General features: G+C 38.3%; 1 protein-coding gene across 3 annotated transcripts in view; it reads left to right on the forward strand.

The window, feature by feature from the left end:
- LOC127660100 (C-terminal-binding protein 1-like) overlaps positions 1–16675 on the forward strand; it is a 30100-nt gene extending 13425 nt beyond the window's left edge. For all 3 annotated transcript variants that reach the window (XM_052150174.1, XM_052150175.1, XM_052150176.1), the window contains 8 exons: positions 3599–3753; positions 3839–3983; positions 4091–4297; positions 5005–5219; positions 7756–7886; positions 8094–8221; positions 12248–12368; positions 12486–16675. In XM_052150174.1, coding sequence (XP_052006134.1) covers positions 3599–3753; positions 3839–3983; positions 4091–4297; positions 5005–5219; positions 7756–7886; positions 8094–8221; positions 12248–12368; positions 12486–12675 — 1292 coding nt within the window. In that variant the 3' untranslated portion in view covers positions 12676–16675. The remainder of the gene's footprint in view (positions 1–3598; positions 3754–3838; positions 3984–4090; positions 4298–5004; positions 5220–7755; positions 7887–8093; positions 8222–12247; positions 12369–12485) is intronic.
- The last annotated feature ends 4071 nt before the right edge of the window (positions 16676–20746 follow it).

Raw genomic sequence — 20746 nt, forward strand, 5'->3', positions numbered from 1 at the left:
GCATGAAAATCAGGCTTTAATAGGCAATCTAGGAAGACCGGGAAGGGCTAATTTAAGTTTCTTTTCAAGCCGTTCACACATTGTCAATTGTTTTTTATTTTAACATATTGCACCTTTAATTTTTATTAGCAGCCAAAGTCAGTTAGAGCTTGAAAATACAATATGAAATGTTTTTTTATGTTACAACATTTTATGACTGCAATGTGATCTGAATTAATCAAGTGTTCCATGTTTATTTGTAACCACACTTATTTAAAGCAATTGTAAAATAATGTAATTGTATTTAAATGTTAAAAATTATAAACTGTTTCTGGAAAACCAAAGGTTTTGGATCTGAAACCTAGGATTACCTCAACCACAAACTTCATAGAAACCGAAAATGGGGAATGTGATCGCTACATTAAGTACACATCTTGACTGATGTTATCAGTGACCAGTTGTATCATTGGGGTTCATCTAAAAAAGGACAATGTCAGAAGACTGAGTTCACAAGCAAGAAGGCTTTGTACACCATTTTTGGCTTGTCAATAGAAGAGCATGATCTGCTTCTCAAAAGGACAGAGCCAGAACGAGATGCAACTACTAATGTGTTTTCACCATTTAAAAGTTGTTTCTCTGGAAATACAAGTTCAGCATACCTGTTGTGATCCATGGAAGCCTCTGGGAAAATCTCTTCACCCCCTTGATATGCCTTCAGCTGACAGAATAAATTGAAATGGGGAGAAAGGCCAGAATCTCTGTATCCAGTCTGAAGAGCTGTCTCAACTAGATGAGGCCATGGAAGCACTGGATGCCAGGCTCAAGGATGCAGGCTTCTCGCCATTTAAAAGTGAAAAGGATCAGTCAAAGAGACTGACTTAATTATGGCAAACGAAAGGCGGTAGAAGGTAGAGAGGTCACATTGCTTGTTCAAGAACAAGTAGAAATGAATGGAAAAACCGTTCTGATTACATGTCTTTTATGGCTGCACTTCAAAAAAAGTTCAAGCTTCAAGAAAGTGCAGCCCCAGAGTTGGACACACTAGAAGCCTGCCAAGGATTTGGGTATTTCTGTATGTCTAATAAAAGATGTCAAGAGCCCTATAGAAAATGGCCAGTATTTCTGATGTTCTAATGATAAAGATGCTGACTTGGTTGTCTTTCAAGTTATCATGATACAAGTATACAGGTTTTGTTTTTTCTTACTAATTGTTACTTGATACTATCCTTTTATCTCAACCATCATGTTCTTCTTCCGGAGCTTTTGTAAGCATAATTTGTGTATGTGCGTGTGTATGTGCGTGTGTATGTGCGTGTGCGTGTGTCTACTAAAATGCTTCTTTTACACACTTTAAGAGCTTGATTTCATTTATTTATTAATTCCCAAAATGCACTGAAGACTCTCTGACAACATAAAGCTTGTGTCTGTACTGTATATGCAGTTAATTCAGTGCTGCTTTGTGGGATGGTTCGGCAATTCGGAAGCTAAATGCTTTCGTGAGTAAGACCATCCCTTTTCGTTTTACATTTTGCCCTGTTATGATGCTAGATCTTCACTGTAAGACTGTCTTGTCATCTCCCTCTGGTCATCTCCCACCCCTCTCTGCTATTAAATTTAGCCAAATAAAAGCTATTTTAAATTCACGTTGATCAGACATTTTGCTTAAGGATATGTGGTTGCTGTATAAGAAGTCCTCCAGGAGGGTAACTGACAGTATGCAACTAATGAATAGGCTAAAATACTTTTAATAGCACAACTCTGAGGAGCATCTTTAAATTAATTGTATCTTTTAAAATTCCCGTTTATATAAAGCTAAAAACAAACCTAGATAAATTAATTATCCAACCTCACTAATGACTAGTCCTGACACATCATTTGCTATGTTTCTTACCCAAGCTTACTCAACTAAAGTGTCAGGCAATTTTTGATTTGCAGACTTGCGGCATATCTGATTAAATGAAGCCATTAAGATATTTGATGCAATAATAACAATGAATATTATATAAATTTCCTGCCTGTTAAAAGTTCTATGAAACATTTCAACCTATTTGGTTTTAAGTTTTGTGATAGTTGTATTTTTCTTAGATTTTTCTTTGTTATATTTAGAGCCGGTTATATTATGTGTATTACGCCTGAAGTAGTTGGTAATAGTTGGATGGAGGAAACAAAGATAATTTAGCTTCCAGTCTACTGAATGTAGGTCATTATGAGTCATGTGAAGACTCCCTGCCCCCTTTCCTCCTCTCCTTCCCTCCCCCTGTCCCCTGTTCACACTTTCATTTGTCAGGTTCAATACCACACTACAACAAGGCCAGAACATTTATGTTGTTATATTTGTACGCTTTGTTGTAGTTTGGCATTGATTGTTTGGCATCATGTTGAAATTATAAATCCCCATATCATCTTTTTGACTGGAAAATTGAGAGAACTTTAATACTCTTGAAAGGATCATAAATTGAGATGGCTATGGTTACTGGATGTAGTTGTTTAATGTAGCTTAATTTTGGGCCAACATTGCTAGAGAAAACTGCCATTCCCAACAAGCCAGTGAACCGATGATACACTGCACCTAACCTGAAGTAATGAACCTTGAAGTAATTTTCATCTTGGTAGCAGAAGATGGCCTATATGGCTGCTGTTTATTAAAAGGGATGGAACACTGGTGATTGGACTACAAATGTTTGTTGCCTATTGCAATTTTGGTGGCATTTTGTGATGGGTTTTGGTGCCGTTTTACATTAAGGCCCTGATTTACTTTCGGAGAAGTTATTCTTTGTTCTGTGTTAAAAAGAATGTCGAAACAGCCTAGCAACTGTATACTGTTTGTGAACATTCAGGCACCTGGCATATCACTGTGGGAGGCATTTAGAATTATATTTAAATGACAACGCTCAAAATTACATGTAAAGCCTTAACTAATGTGACATTAAAATGCGTTATCAATGACTTTGTCTCAGTCTATGAGTAGAAAATGCATGAGGTCAGTAAAAGTTGTTTCAACCTCCCGATGATTGAAAGTAATATATATGCAGTAGATAATATTTAATTTGTCTTTACATTCTGAGTACACAGAGTAAGACGTTTTCCTGAAGATTTGCCCCGGCGAGGTGATTACAAACCACTGATACATCCTTGGACACCTTCTTTTTGGCCAGATTTTGTTCTAAATTATGTCTCGCCCATTTGTTCTTTGATTTCGTATGAAGTATATCAGGGCCTGTAGTGTCAGCGCAGTGCGTCTATAAATGGTTTTAAAATGCTAATCTTTTTAGAAAAGATTGTCCCCCATAACACCAATACATTACTGGGAGACCTGTCATCACTGATTTTATTTGGTAATCTGTATAGCTTTTAACTGAATCACTGAAGTTTTAATTGGTTATATTTGTTCTATTTCTATATTTCTAACACTGTTGTTTGTGCTGGTCCATGTAAACATGGCTGTTAAAGGGTCTTTCTTTTTTGCTCAATATTATATTTTTTTTTTTTTGCAAATTCTAAGTGGATTTTTTCAGTGTTAAATCCACTTTTGTCTTTTGTTGCCCAAGTAAATCATTAATGTAAATTTAGCATTTAGCAATGACTTAATGCCCACTTAAGTGATGCATGTATCATGCAGGCATTCGACCACCCATCCTCAATGGGCCCATGCACCCTCGTCCTCTTGTGGCACTGCTGGATGGGCGGGACTGCACAGTGGAGATGCCCATACTGAAGGACGTGGCCACTGTGGCCTTCTGTGATGCCCAGTCCACCCAGGAAATTCATGAGAAGGTATTGTCTCTATACAAATGTCTCTGCCTACCTCTAATACAATAGTTTTTTCAAGTTTTTAATTTGACCGTTTGTGCTACTGTAGGTTCTAAATGAGGCTGTTGGAGCTTTGCTCTACCACACTATTACGCTCTCACGAGACGACCTGGACAAATTCAAAGGTCTTCGGGTCATTGTGAGGATTGGCAGTGGATTTGACAATGTCGATATTAAAGCTGCAGCAGATCTGGGTGAGGTTTAACCCAGTTGTGTCCAGTTGTGTATTGTCAAATGTTCTTTTTTTTGGGTTGAGTTTCAGAATTGACCATTTAAATTTGTTCATCTTGATCATGAACAGGTATTGCAGTATGTAATGTGCCAGCGGCATCTGTGGAGGAAACGGCAGACACTGCCATGTGTTTAATTCTAAATCTGTACCGCCGTGTCACCTGGATGCATCAGGCTCTACGTGAGGGCACTCGTGCCTCCAGCGTGGAGCAGATCAGGGAGGTGGCTGGAGGTGCTGCCCGCATTCGAGGAGAGACGCTCGGCATCATCGGGCTTGGTGAGTCCTTGATCAGTCCTTAAGATGATTATTGGCTATTATATGGCTATTATGTTGTATTTGATTTTAGTGTTTATTGTAGGGATGTTAATGATTAATTAATCATCTTTTAAAAATTTGATAGATTAAGCTTAAATGCGTTCAGTAATCATGCCAGCAAACTTTGATAAGGCTGTCTTTATATTTATTGCGCATTCATCAGTGTCTCCTTATTTTGACGTTTAGTTGGGTTAAAGTATAAATGATGGAGAGCTGAACTTTTATGTAACAATTAGCCACATAATTTGGTCTCAACTATGGCAGTTTTGTGAGTATAATGGCTTGTCTGATTCAACTCATTAAAAAAACCTAGCACCAAACCTAACTGCTCTGTATCCAAATTGTCACCATTATTTGCAACCAAAAAAGTTCAAATACTTAAATGATTTTTTTTTTTTTTTTGCATCAAACCTCACTTTGAATTTGAGAATAAATCAGATAATTTAAGTGGAAAATTCAAATTTGGTGTGAAGGATTTCATAGAGATGCATTTAATCTTTAAATCTTGTTTTGGTTTGAATTGGTCCCAAGACATTAAAAAAGTAAATAGTCTTTTGATTGAGGAATCTGTCTAATCCAGTTTTTATACTGACTTCAGTTTACTTAGTGATCCATTTTTAACACATTACTAATCTGAAGACTGGTTTCTGATAATGGCTGTTCTTTAGGACGTGTGGGCCAGGCAGTTGCTCTGAGGGCAAAGGCCTTTGGGTTTGGCGTGATTTTCTATGATCCGTACCTGCCAGATGGTGTAGAGAGATCACTAGGGCTCCAGCGCATGGCCACACTACAGGACCTGCTCATACACTCTGACTGTGTGTCGCTACACTGCAGTCTGAATGAACATAACCATCACCTCATCAACGACTTCACCATTAAACAGGTACAAAATACAGCTTTCCAGCAACACACTTCTTATTGTGAAACGCCACTCAATACGATGTGTTGTGCATATACACATGGTAATGCACTGACTAGATATATACATGAATCAAAGCATAGTGACCCAAACCCATATTTGACTGATCATAGTCCAGGGCTCTTCAGTTACTTGTGGGGGCAAGATTATCCAAATTAAAACTTAACAGGGACAGAATATTTAGCATTTCATTATAAGTAACATGTTAACATGAAAAGCAAAATTAAAGGCCATTAAGGCCATAGGTTCCTCATTAAGATCTTGCTGAAGTAAAAACATGACTTCATAACCTTAACCAACAAATGGGTTTGGATCCACTTTGAAAATAAAAACATAATTATAATTTTTTGACATATGTTTACAAACTATGAAAAGTACGAGGAACATTTAGATTTCAAAAGCATATATCTTTGACAGTATCAAACCACAAAACTATAGCCATGTAATATAATAATTGTCATTTAAAACTGAAAAAACAAGAATGTCTATTCTTTCCCCCCCCCATCTTGTTAATATTGTGCATTTGCAAACAGGAACCACTGCAGGAGCCAGATATTTGTGCAGATAATCATTGGTAAACAAAGAGATTTGATGATATTCGGGATTGAGAACACTGATACACATCTGTATATAGAACCAAACAAAGACAGGATATATGCAGGTTCAGTGGTTCTTCACGGTAGCACCAGGGATGCTCCGATCGATAGGACAATGCTCGTTTTTGGCCATTATCTGTTATTTAGCTGATTGTTTAAACTGATTGTTCTTGTCGCAAAATTGTACGGCTCCTTTAAGACTTGAGCAGCACTGTCATGGAATCACAGAGTGCTGGGATACTGGCATAGTGTTTTAAGACAACAAAATTGATTCAGCAGTTTAGAACGATGTAGTGGGAAAGGTATGGCAAATATGAAATGCTTGTGTACTGTTAATGTAGCGTTTCACAAGCTACAAGGCAAATGGAAAACAACGCGAACAGTGAAACAGTCCTTATTATCATTCATGGCGGCGGCAGCTCCGTCTCCGCCGGGCATAGGCATTTCAATAATAACACGAGTTACAAGATGTGGGGTAATTTAAACATCTTTATTAAATATCTCCTGATTAAACGGCATTACCAATAGTAGCACCCATAAAAAGTCCAGAAACATGCGCTCTTTCTCCGCTTCCTTTCATCTCTTACCCTCATGAGAGAGCATGTTACCCTCTTTCAAGTTCAAGCATCAAGTGAAAAATAAACTATTAATACAATCATCCAACTAAATGAAAAGGCAGGGAAGGAATTTATAAATATAATAATTCTTTATACAATATTAAGATACCACAATTTAAATGCAAAAATAAAATGTGGAATAATAATTATATGAAATGATGACCATGAATCAATAACATGTCACATTAAGTTTTATTGCACCTATGGGATATCAGTTTGACACTAAGCTTCATTTGTTTATAGGGCTATCTATTTTAATATAGGGAATATTTTGTTAGCCTATACTTTAATAAAAAGTCTTGTTAAAAAAGCTTTTTTAATAAGCCTATTTAACTATTACAAACTTTTCTTTGCATTTTCTTTGAAGGTTTGCTTGTCGTCATTGATTTCTTTTTCGTTTAATAAGATTGTGCATTTGAGTGACATCACTTCTATAACAACTGTTGTGAGATATTTTTACATCTGTAGATTTGACCGAAATCTTTCAGATTTGCAGCTAAGAAATTTGCATAAATACATTTGAATAAATTAGTGGCGATCAAGTATGCTCACCTAAATTGTCTTTGTTCATGTATTGGAAAGCAGTGTGACTGACCTATCGGCAGAAAAGGGTAAACGCGCACTCCGGTCCAGATCTGTACGCTTTTGTATGCTGTTGAACACTCCTGAGTTTTGCGCAATGTTCTGATAATCGGACTGCAAGATGATTTTTTTTTTTAATCCAAATTAGACAGAGGGTCAGATAAAAATTATTGGTGACCCACCAAATGAATAGCCCTGTCATAGTCTAAAAGACCTGATTTCAGTCATAACAAAATGTTTTATGCGTTGGTACTGCAGTTTCCCTTTCCGTGGCAGTACATTTCAAATTGACTGCAGTATGGCTCACAGTTGGAATGAAAGCAATCTGGCCTAATTTGTGGATGTGAACTGGTGACGCCATGTGTTTGACTGTTACACAATCATTCCCAAGATAAATGCCAAAGGTTTATTATAATATTCCAATGCATCTGCCGCAAACGGTCGCAAGTTTCTTTCTGTGTCAGGAACAAAGCGGAACAAAAGAAGAGTCAAGAAGTGAAGCAAAAGGCGTCATTACATAGCTTCAGTGGTTAACAGCTTGCCACACTCGTTTTTCTATTGACGCAAGCTAAATTTAGAGCCAAATAGTACAATGTGTCAATTCTTTGGGAACTTTGGTTCTTTTCAAACCAAGTTTGGAATTTTTTGTGCAAAATCTGAAGCAGATAGTTTTCCACTTTTAATACTGTTTAATGTGTGTTGCAGATGCGTCAGGGCGCTTTCCTAGTGAACACTGCGCGTGGAGGGCTGGTGGATGAGAAAGCTCTGGCCCAGGCTCTAAAAGAGGGAAGAATACGGGGAGCAGCCCTGGACGTCCATGAGACAGAGCCCTTCAGGTAAGAGAAACAATGTTTGCTCTTTACTTTTAATATGACATGTTTTGGACTTTGGTGCAGCCTAAATCCTCTGAATTGCGTTGCTTGGTGTAACTGAACATCAAAGTGAGAAGATTAAGCAATTTTATAATCCACATTCAGTAACTGGTCTATGAAAGAACCCATAGCCATTACTGCGACAGATAACATTATTTGCTTCTGCATCAGTTTCTCTCAGGGCCCTTTGAAGGATGCCCCAAATCTTATCTGTACCCCACACACATCCTGGTACAGTGAACAGGCCTCCATTGAGGCTAGAGAAGAGGCAGCGAGGGAGGTGCGCAGAGCCATTACAGGTCAGAAAACCACAGGTGTTCATTATCGATCTGTGCCTGCTGATTTCTTTGCAGATGGACATTACTGCTAAACATCTGCAAATTGTCATTGGATTTTTTTAATTTTTTTTAAGCTTACAGGTCATTCGTTAGTGTTGGCAAACATCTCTAAACAATTCCATGTTTCATAAAAATAGAATCAAAATCAAAACATTGATATATTTTGTTTCCACATTCAACAGGTTAGCCAAAACGGCTGTGGTCTTTTTGGCGAAATTGACGTTTTCATTTGTTACTTTATTTCCTTCCAATTATCACAGTAATATAGTATAGGACTGTCTGTGACATAGTAATTTAAATACAATTCTTAAGCTCTAAAATTAATTGACGAATAAACGTTATACTTATATCACTTCACATAGTGAACAAGGGGTTCTCCTCAACAACCACTAGTGTGCAGCATCCACCTGGATGGTCCCACAGCAGCCATAGTGCGTCAGTCATGGTATGCCAGTACGTGCACCACACACCAGCTATGGGTTGGGAGGAGATGGTAAAGTGATGGAGCAATTCATTAATGGGGATTAATAGGAGGCCATGATTGATAAGGGTCAACAGGGGAATTTGGCCCGGATGCTGGGGTTACACCCATACTCTTTTTTTTTTTTTTTTACGAGAAGTTCCCTGGGATTTTTAATGACCAGAGAGAGTCAGGACCTCAGTTTAATGACTCATTTGGGAGATGGTGCCTTTTTACATTATAGTGTCCCTGTTACTAGACTGGGGTGTTAGGACCCACACAGTTAGTGAGCACTCCCTGCTGGCCTCAATAACACCTCTTCCAGCAGCAACCTTTGTTTTCCCAGGGGGTAGAGCTGTGGCGAATTGTGAAATTTGGCTGACTATTAATGGTCAAACAAATAATTGCTATTTATGAGTATTAATTGTCTGTTTTAGGGCTTTGATGATCATAATGATTGATTGTCGTACAAGTTGTCATGCTTTTGTCATAGGTAATTTTTTGTGCATTTGTCATTTATTCATATTTTAACTTTTAAATTATTTTCTTTTTAAGGTTTTAAAAGTTATGATTATGAATTACATGAAATATAATATTTTAAATATCAAAAAGTTGCAAATGACTTAAAATATCTGTCTTTTGGTAAACTTTAGTCTTGGTCATTTTGCATTTACACTGTTGTTGTTGGAACCAAGCCAACCTAAATATCTATTATATATATATATATATATATATATATATATATATATATAGAGTGAGGAAAATAAGTATTTGAACACCCTGCTATTTTGCAAGTTCTCCCACTTAGAAATCATGGAGGGGTCTGAAATTGTCATCGTAGGTGCATGTCCACTGTGAGAGACATAATCTAAAAAAAAAATCCAGAAATCACAATGTATGATTTTTTAACTATTTATTTGTATGATACAGCTGCAAATAAGTATTTGAACACCTGTCTATCAGCTAGAATTCTGACCCTCAAAGACCTGTTAGTCTGCCTTTAAAATGTCCACCTCCACTCCATTTATTATCCTAAATTAGATGCACCTGTTTGAGGTCTTTAGCTGCATAAAGACACCTGTCCACCCCATACAATCAGTAAGAATCCAACTACTAACATGGCCAAGACCAAAGAGCTGTCCAAAGACACTAGAGACAAAATTGTACACCTCCACAAGGCTGGAAAGGGCTACGGGAAATTGCCAAGCAGCTTGGTGAAAAAAGGTCCACTGTTGGAGCAATCATTAGAAAATGGAAGAAGCTAAACATGACTGTCAATCTCCCTCGGACTGGGGCTCCATGCAAGATCTCACCTCGTGGGGTCTCAATGATCCTTAGAAAGGTGAGAAATCAGCCCAGAACTACACGGGAGGAGCTGGTCAATGACCTGAAAAGAGCTGGGACCACCGCTTCCAAGGTTACTGTTGGTAATACACTAAGACGCCATGGTTTGAAATCATGCATGGCACGGAAGGTTCCCCTGCTTAAACCAGCACATGTCAAGGCCCGTCTTAAGTTTGCCAATGACCATTTGGATGATCCAGAGGAGTCATGGGAGAAAGTCATGTGGTCAGATGAGACCAAAATAGAACTTTTTGGTCATAATTCCACTAACCGTGTTTGGAGGAAGAAGAATGATGAGTACCATCCCAAGAACACCATCCCTACTGTGAAGCATGGGGGTGGTAGCATCATGCTTTGGGGGTGTTTTTCTGCACATGGGACAGGGCTGACTGCACTGTATTAAGGAGAGGATGACCGGGGCCATGTATTGCAAGATTTTGGGGAACAACCTCCTTCCCTCAGTTAGAGCATTGAAGATGGGTCGAGGCTGGGTCTTCCAACATGACAATGACCCAAGCACACAGCCAGGATAACCAAGGAGTGGCTCTGTAAGAAGCATATCAAGGTTCTGGCGTGGCCTAGCCAGTCTCCAGACCTAAACCCAATAGAGAATCTTTGGAGGGAGCTCAAACTCCGTGTTTCTCAGCTGACAGCCCAGAAACCTGACTGATCTAGAGAAGATCTGTGTGGAGGAGTGGGCCAAAATCCCTCCTGCAGTGTATGCAAACCTGGTGAAAAACTACAGGAAACGCTTAATTGCAAACAAAGGCTACTGTACCAAATATTAACATTGATTTTCTCAGGTGTTCAAATACTTATTTGCAGCTGTATCATACAAATAAATAGTTAAAAAATCATACATTGTGATTTCTGGATTTTTTTTTAGATTATGTCTCTCACAGTGGACATGCACCTACGATGACAATTTCAGACCCCTCCATGATTTCTAAGTGGGAGAACTTGCAAAATAGCAGGGTGTTCAAATACTTATTTTCCTCACTGTGTATATATATATATATTTTTTTTAGGGCTGCTCCTTGATAGTCGACCAAACATTAGTTGAAGTTTTGATTGGTCGGTTGGTTGCAAGAAAAAAAAGAAACTGCAGGAAACGGAGCGTGTATTACTGGTGATTGGACACTAGGTGGTACTGTGGGGGTAATTTTCGTTAAGCAGGGTTATGGTTAATGAACTGCTCTGTGGAAATAATGTGATCTGAACTCAAAACACTTCCTGAGCTGAGATGTCTGAGGTAATTTGCAGCACTCATAGATGATACTGTTCTTGCAAATAATAAAATAAATCTGAAGACCGAAAGAAAAAGTGAGAACCTTTTACATGCGCGTGTTCCATGAGACTGCACGCCTCTGTATCGGCGTGTCATACATGCGCATAGACGGCTTTTCTGTCATCTGTTCTTAATAATATAATAAAGTATGTTTCTTCAAGTGTGTTTGTTTTGTGTCTACGGGCAAATTATTTGATATTAATTTGATGATAATTATAGCCTAATAAGAATTTAATACATTCATGGGAAAACATGCCAAATATCGTCTTGACATCGTCAAAGGCATCAGCTATTGTGATCTCTCTGAACATCGTTGATCCCCGAGATCATAGTCTGTCGGCACAACCTTTATGTGCATTTCTCTATAAATTAACAAAATGTTTAGACAGTCTCCTTGCTGGTTTTACAGACACATTCAGAGTCATTACCGCTTTTGCCGGTGTCGCTGCGGCTCACTTTCTGCATGCGCTTGTAAAATTCATATTTTAATGGCTCATTATTACAGTTTTAATATTTCTCTGTAATGTAGAACAGTGTTAACAATGTTACTTCTAACATTCTCAGCCCTGGAACTCCATTTTCTGATGCCCCCCAATTCCCTTATTTGAACAGTAAAATGTGATTGGAATTTAAAGTGCACAATAATCATGGTTATCTTCATTAACCACGGTTGGATCATGTACCAATTACACCGCAGTTGGAGGGGGTTTCCCATCCAGGTACTGACCAGTCCCGACCCTGCTTTGCTTCAGTGGCTGCTGGCTGGCATTATTTTGGGATAATGGTAGAATTTGTGTGCTCCAATTAATAGGCTGTGGTTGATTAGGCAAAGTGTTCATATGTATTCTGTTGCTGATGTTTTTGTAGTAATTGTTAGTACTTTGTGTATGTGCAGGCCGTATCCCGGACAGTCTCAAAAATTGTGTTAACAAGGAGTATTTGATGTCAGCATCTCAGTGGCCATCTATGGAGGCAGCCACTGTGCACTCTGAGCTCAACGGAGCTGCAGCCTATAGGTGAATATACCTCAAGCCAGTCTCAATTCACAGCTTAAGCTGCCATTCTTCCTCTTTCCACAGTATTATAGCTTATTTGATAAGTAAAACCTACGATCATTTAATTTGCTTTTACAGGTTCCCTGCTGGGCTGATTGGTGTAGCAGCGGGTGGTTTGCCTGGAGCCGGGGCAGGAGTGGAGGGCATTGTGGCTGGATCTCTGCCCCTGGCCCACGCCATTGCCCCCGTCTCTCACCCCCCTCATACCCCATCTCCTGGGCAACCCTCCAAGGCAGAGGCTGACAGAGACATCCCTTCAGACCAATAGCATCCCAGCACATTCCATCTTTGCCCAGATTGATGCCCTTTCACCTCACCCAGGAGTCGGCCAAGGCTGACACCCCTGCTTTCGATGTGACCTTTGGTCACCCCAGTCCAGCAGAACATGTGTACAAACCTAGGAGTGACCCACTCGAAACCCTCTACCCCCAGTTTACCTGTCATTTCCACTCGCTGTATTATCTGTTTCTCACTTTGGCAGTAAGCAATAACTTCTCAAGGACTCAATAATTGGGTTGATACACACTCTCTAAGCTACAAAATCCCAGTTTCTTTGCTTTGTATTTACTCTGGACTAGTTGGAGTTTGTTTCCGAGTAGTGTTTCTTAAATTTCTTTTCATTGACCTTCTTTTATTTCCTTCACCCCCCCCATTCTCCTCTTAAGCATACATTTTGTAAACCTTCTCAATCTGTCTTGTCTTAGCAAAACATTTGATCATCAAAACAAAGCAACAGCTGGCTTAAGTCTTTGATTAAATTCCTCTAGCCACGGTTTCAACAGCCATCAGCGTTTTTCACAGCTGGTGTTCAGAAATGGAGATCATGGCCTAATGATTAGCCCATGGCTAAGAGTAACTCGGTTTATGGGAAGAACTCCGATGTTTTGAGTTCCTCTCACTCTCTCTTCATGTGGAAGGCATCTTCTAGAATTTCCCATACGCTCCCACTCTCTCTCAGAAAGGTGTTTGCAGAAAACATGAGCTTCACCCGCTCAGAGCTGTTCGGGGTTGGTCTGATCATGTGCTCGCTTTAAGTCACAAGATTTACAGTATCCATTAAGCCTGAGGTCAGCATTAGTGTCATTGAAATAGCATAAGTGAAATTCCATCGTCTTGTGATAGCCGATTTAACTTTTTTGTAGCTGCTTGTGTTGCTTGGTAAACCGGTTGATGATGATAATGGGAGATCTAGGATTGCTTATAGCCAAATAAAGCCATATTCAAAGTCACATTGTGTAACATTGCTGGTAAAAAAAAAAGACATACCTTTTTTTTTTTTTGCTGCAGTGCCGTTTGAAAAATAATCAAAAAAAGGTTTTTAATACACCTTAAACTCCCCCCAAAAAAGAAATGCCCTTTTACAATGTGTGTACAACATTGACTTCCGCTTGACTCATACTGAGATCCACCATAGCTGATAATATAGGCACCTTTTTTATGCTTAGCCATGTAAAGTCAGAATATATGCCTTGTTTTCCATATCTTGTCTCTGTCCTGAATATCTCTTGCTGTACTTCCTCCTTGTGCCTCCTTTTCCAATTTGGCCTTCTCTTTGTGACACAGCGAGGTGCCCTCCTCCTCCACCCTTCATATCTCCACTCATCCTCACACCCATCTCTTCCCATGAAATCACTGTGTAGCACAACATCCCTGCCCTTCCTCTCCAGTATCTCCCACAAGGCACTTAACTCACTGTCTCTCCACTCACAAACACATTTTCATACAGGCCTAGTATACAATTGCAAAGAGCTTCGATTCATCCACCTTTTTGGGAAGAAGTCCTAGTTTAGGCTAGGGCTTATTCTGCTGATTTTAAGCCCAATATTTGCTTTGGAGGATGCATTAATGTGATTTAGCCAGCAGGAGGCAATGGCTTGCTTTCTCCCTGTGTATGTGGCCAGCTTACAGCCTATTACCTCACTTGTTGTGGATTTGGCTGGTTAATTCATCCCAGCTCACCATCACATGGCCAATGGTTGCTTGCACAACCTACCTTGTGTTTATAACAGACAATTTAGCATTAAATCAGACTGCTAGGGCTGCACTTTCCACAGCTCATAGTCTTGAGACTTCTAAGTGCTCTGGATGAGTGATGTGACTGTTCTATTCCACACTTTTCCACTAATCTGCACAGACATACCCTGCTGTCAACAAGTGGCATTTTTACGGGTGTCTTCTATGATATCAGCATATGAAACAGCTGTTTGACCATTTTAGATAACTTTTAGAGCACACATGGTTAAGTGAAAAGGATGCAAGAAGCTAGGTCACACAATAGCTGGTTGCTTTCCAAAGAAGGTAGGTCATCCCAAGCTTGAGAGTGTCTCGGGATACCGTTCTGTGTGAAGAGCAAGGCCTTTTATAGTACCTCAGTAACAGATATTGAATGTATGCTCAAATCTTTTTCTTTGTACAGCTTTTTTTAGGCCATAGGTTCGTTTGTCTGAGGGGGGGTGTATGCGTCTGCATGTATGTGAAGGTGTGTGACTGCTTATCCAGTACATCAGTTATACGCAAATTACAGAATTAAGCTTTTTTTCTTTCTGTCTCTCCCTGTGCTTAGGATGTCTTTATATATTATTTCATTATATGTAGTTAAAATCTCAGGCTTTAGCTTAAGAACGTTCTGTGATTTTGTAATTTTCTGTACAAAGGAGCACAGTTTCATGTCTTCGTTGAGATGTTTGCTAATAAATGGAGATGGGGTTGCGAAACGATGTAATTGGTACATAAATGAAACTTAATTTTTGAGGTGATGCTTTGCAGCCTACCAAAAGTCCATTCTGTGTACCTGATGATGTTGTAAGTGTCCCCAGATGGTTGTCATCCTTGATAGTCCCTACTCATAAAATAATGCAGAAAAATATTTCTATCAAGTTGTACCTTTTAGGACCCTCCCCTTGTTCCTCAATGGCCTCATTTTGGTGTCGAGTTTTGAGTGACCTGCAGCTTTCCTAGACTGAAGTGACGCCCCTTTATAGCTGCTCTGTAAAAAATTTTATGCTACGGTTTTTAAATTCTATTGCATTTTTTTTATGTTTCTTCTAGCATTATCGTGGTGTTTCTTTGCTGTCAACATCATCCAGCTTTGATATGAGATGTGCACTGTGTTAAAACCAAGAAATTACAAATTCTGGTCTTGTTTGTGTCATTCAGTGTTCAACATGTTGTACTGAAACATTTCAAGATGAGTATTGATCAATATTTTTGCCAACTGTTGTGATTCAGCATCCAGAAATCCCTCTTGTTTGAAGGCCCTTGCTATATTAAGAGTGTAGTTTTCATGTAGTTCCCTCGCTGCCTTATGGTTGTAGATTGTGGTGGGCTTGGTGAGTTTCCTCCCAATCCTTTCCCCCACTTCACAGCCCTCAACCTCTACCCTTACCCCCGCAAACACACATGCAAGAGAGAGAAAGCTGTTTTCTTTAGCCATGTGTTGCTCTGTTTGCTTGATGCATGTTTCTGGAGAACACAAATGGCTTTCGCTTTTAAGTTGTGAAGTGCTCAGGCACTATGAATGACCCTTTCAGGACATGCCGATCCCTGCGATGGGATGAAGCTGTGGCTAAGTCTAGTCCATGAAGGGAGGCTGGAGAGGAAAGATATGGACTTGGAGCAGTCAGTTTCTCTCTCAGGGTTCCATAAACACATATCCTTCAACCGTCTCTCATAATCTTCATCCATCCTAATGACTCATGTTCTAGTTCTCTCACAAATTCCATTTCTCTTTGATCTTTTCCTTTCTATTCCGCTCTCTCTCTCTCCTCTGCTTTCTTTTTTGCGTATTTGTCGCACTGACACCTAACAGAAGAATGAATGTTTTAATAAAACTGCGTGTAACGTTGAAGTTGGGAAATGTATTTTTACAACATGTGAACTTTTGATTCCTTTCTCTTTTTTTTATTTTATTTTATTTTTTTTGTGTGTGTGAATTAATTCCCCCATCACCAGACTGCAAAAAAGGTAAAAACAACACACACAAAATGTATCCTGTAACTAGGCTCTTAAGCTTTACTTTTGTTTTGTTTACTTTTTTATTAGAAAACAATCATGTTTGTGATGGTAACCTCTGATGGTAAATTCCACAAGGTATTTTAATAAAATCGTAAAGATTATTCACTTGGTGGCTCTTTTTTACTGATGTAAATTGAGAAGCTGAACTTCGTCATGAAACTGCATTTGCAACCTTGTATGTATATAATACACACAAGTTTAGTTGGCAAATTTATCACAATAAAATCATGTTAACAAGCATACCGTTTACATCTTGTGGCTATACTTTTGAAATGGTTAGTATTTTAATGTTTATAATTTGGCCCCATTCACTTCCATTGTAAGTGCCTCACGGCAAGCTTGATTCTTGAAAAACTAAATTGTAAAAAAATGTACGTCCAAATAAATGTTTGTGGTAACCAACAAAATAATGCCACAAATTCAGTCATGATCTTAACGTTGATTGAACCCGGAATTTTCCTTAAAGATCGAAACATGAGATTGCTTACACAATGGCTAAATGGCTATTTGACTATTGGTTAACACTGAGTTTGTTTACATGCACGTCAATGCGTTTGTAACTATCAAAAATGATTGGATTTCAAATAATTGGGTTACTCTCTCCTTTTGTGTCAGAAGGTAAATGGGCATGTGCACAGAAGCTGCTCGCATTAAATGAGTAATATGCAGCTATGAATTGCACAGAAAAGGACCAGGAGTGTGTATTAAATTAAATTGAATCTCTTGAATTCAAGCAATGTTTTTTTTAATTCCTTCTTGGAAAAAATCTCGGCTAGACTGAACATGATGTTATTGTGCATCCTGTCCTTACTATTTGCTCAAACACATTGTACAAACCGATTTGTTCCACTGTTTTGGATGTAGGTCAAAGAAAAGCACATTTTGGATGTGGGTCAAAAGAAAAGCATATTTTGGAGACTTGGAGGTAATAAAAGGAGAAAAAGTGTTTTGTAGTGTAATTTTAGTGGGGTGCACCCACTAAATATGCCTGATGGCTGTTTATCAGCTAATGTCCCAGGGTGGTGATGTGTTGCTAATCAGGTTAATGATGTTTTCAGGGCATATACCCCTACCATGTCTACCAGCTAAAATTGACACCAGATGGCTCCTAGAGAAAACTGGTTCTGCCACATTTTAAGTTCCGTGTTGACATCTGTTACAGTTAGAAAATCTTTTTATCTTAGCAAAAAAAAACAATTTTTTTTTCCATTGTGCAGTTTGGAGTCCCTGCCATTTAAAATGTTTATTTTTAACCTTAAAGTTTAGGAGAATAGTTTAGCCCTAAAAGTTTGGCTATAAACAGTCTTTCTCTTGTTAAATCAAGGAAACCCCTCTAAATAGGCTTGGAAAAACAGTGTAGCTTCTAAAAACTACAACAACAAAAAAAAGTGGTTTCCTCTCTACTTAAATTCCTTGGGTATATAGGCACGAATATCCTGTTGAGCTGAGTGTAGTTGTATGTTATAGATGTATTGTTTAGAAACAAAGTAAATTGTGAGATTTTGACTCCCAATTGTGACTTTCTCGCAATTGCGACTTTCATAAGGCCCCATATTTCACTGATGCAGTTTGAGACCAAATAAACCTTCTTAGGCCTACAGGTCAGTTCATCTATTCAAAGTCTATATATATATTCCAAACTTTTTTTTTATAGTTAGTTATGTAGTGTTAAGCATTTCGGGGCTGATTTCTTCAAAGTTCAGCAGTTACCTTTTCCAAAAAAGAAAGAAAAAAAAGATGATTTAAAATGCTTTTTTATAAAGGATGGGCCTATTAAAGTAGAACCAAAGTCCATAATAAAGGTCATATGTTTAAGTGACCCAAGCTCTACTACAGACATGATACTGTATCATATGACTTCAGATGAGGTGACTATGTATTATGTCTAAAACGGCTTCCCTCAGACAAAGACGTAAAACTATATACCACTGTTTATGGCAGTCAGTCAAGAGAGAAGGATTGTTTATGCTTTAGTCTGTCCCCATATAAATGTTTTTTCTGCAGATGTTATCTCAGAGTTCGAGTTGCTGTATACTGTCAGCTTATTTGACATCGCTTCAATGCATCTTCACTTAATCCCACAAAATGAGGTCATGCGTTCCGTTGACAAGTTGTCAGATGTGAAATGATGGGGGGAAAATGAGCTTGTGAAGGAACAGACAGCCGCACCTGAAGAACTGCAGAGCTGAAAAGACTTTCAGGTTGATACTAAAAATGTTTTATTGCGGTGAGACGACACAGCAGTGATCTCATTTAGATTAAGTCATTCGTAACCCATTTGTCTCAAAACAAATGGAAGTTTTTGGATCACCGAACTCTCTGTTGGTTACGCTTTCATAACATAACCGCAATTACAGTTGCAGGGGGAGTAAAAGCCATTGGTTCACTATTGATTTGTGCATAAATTGGTCATAAAATTGGATCTGATCTTCAAACGAGTCACAACAAAGACAAACACAGACTAAACACACTAATGTTTTCCTGTCTTTATTGAACACACCCTTTAAACATTTACAGCATAGGGTAGAAAATGTTAAATGTGTTCGATAAAAGCATGAAAATGTAGCTTTGTGTGAGATTTGTTTAAGCAGACTGTTGTGGCTAACTGAACATCAGTTCAGGTTTTATGGCTAATTAATACAGAAATCCAAGATAAACTCAAAGGTTAACATACATTGTCCTGCAACTGCATTGAACTGAACCAATTCAGTAAAAAAAAAGTTACACTTTACAGTAATGTTCTAATTGTTAGCATTAGTAAATGGATTTGGTATCGTGAATGAACAATATTTTTAACAGGATTCATTAATCTTGGTTCATATTAAATTATAAATACATTTTATAATTTGTTAACTAATGTTCACATATGCAACTTTTAATTTTGAAAATGTATTAGTATGACATTAACATTAACCCAGATTAATAAGTGCTGTAAAAGTTAAATATTAATGAATGCAGAACAACCTTGTTGTATAGTGTTAAAGTAACTGAAAATTCTAGGTTAAATATTTGCAAATAAACGGAGCACCAAGCTTACAGCACTTGTAAATTGTACTTAAAAAAAAATTGTTTTGGTGAAAATGCTAGGTCCTACATCCTCTTACATTTCCAAACTCTTTTGCTATCTTGGCCATTTCAACTCTTTCTCTCTTCCTCTCATTTCTCCCACTTGCCCATTGGCAGATTTATCAAGGGCCTATGTCCAAGTGAGGTTCACGTTAGGGTCAGTGTACCCAGCCTGAACTTAACACTCACGGAGAATGAAACTGGTCACTCACCCTTTACAGTGTCAGCTAAAGCTTGATCTGTCCAAACCCATCTGCGTCAATGCAAGCTAATCACAGTCCAACCTGGGCTCTGATGAAGTGCTTTGTTCCCCTGCTAGTGATGACTACCTTCGCCTTCTAGATCTGACTTTTCCTGTGAATGCCAATCTTGATTTATGGGCCCTGGTAAAATACTTGAGGTTTTAAGCTACAGTATATTTTTGCTAGCATCTATTCTTGACAGGCAAATCAGTTACAAATGTGTCTTTTGTTGAATTCTCCAATGTCATTTACATCTATGAGTGTAGTACTATGAAAGCCAATCTTCCTGTACTGAAACCTCTTATGCAAGTGTAGGAGCTGTAGATCAGCCATATTCTCTTTTTTTTATATTAAGGCTTATTACTGTTGCTCATACTTGCAGTTAGGGATTCGAACAAACCCATAACCTTAAGTATTAAACGTAGGTGTGCAATTTCTCCTGCATCCACTTGTGCAAGATACAGACATGAATGACACTTTAAATGTTGCCTTGTTGAGAAGAGGTATGCTAATGAAAAAATATATTTTTGTAGCTTGTTCAATTTACTTAATTCAAATAAAGAAAGCAACGCAGCTATAGAACATTTTGTCTCATCTTGATTTCATTGCATTTTGTACTAAGTTTACTTAGGCTAATACATTTGAGTTGGGACTACATTAATACTTTTTGTGGTGTTATTGTAGCAAAACTGGGCAGATGATTTCCATTTTCCAGCATGCTTTGCATGGTTTTCAATAGGGAGAGTACATTTTCAATTTAAGGGTTTATTTTATGTGTTTTCATACAAGATGAATACATAGAGGGATACTTGTTATGCTGAAATTTAGAATAGTTTCTGTTTTGTTGGAGTTTTTGGGTTACCATTATGGTGAAGAGTGGAGCTTGAACTAATGATGAGATCAGGTAAACATGTGGAGCCACTGTCCACAACTGAATCAGCCAAAGAGCTATTTTCTGTTTGTTCAAGTGTATTACTTCTCTAAGCAATTTATGAGATTTGCAAATTTTTTTCAGAA

Source organism: Xyrauchen texanus, chromosome 19 (assembly GCF_025860055.1).
Source record: "Xyrauchen texanus isolate HMW12.3.18 chromosome 19, RBS_HiC_50CHRs, whole genome shotgun sequence".
NCBI classification, from domain to species: domain Eukaryota; kingdom Metazoa; phylum Chordata; class Actinopteri; order Cypriniformes; family Catostomidae; genus Xyrauchen; species Xyrauchen texanus.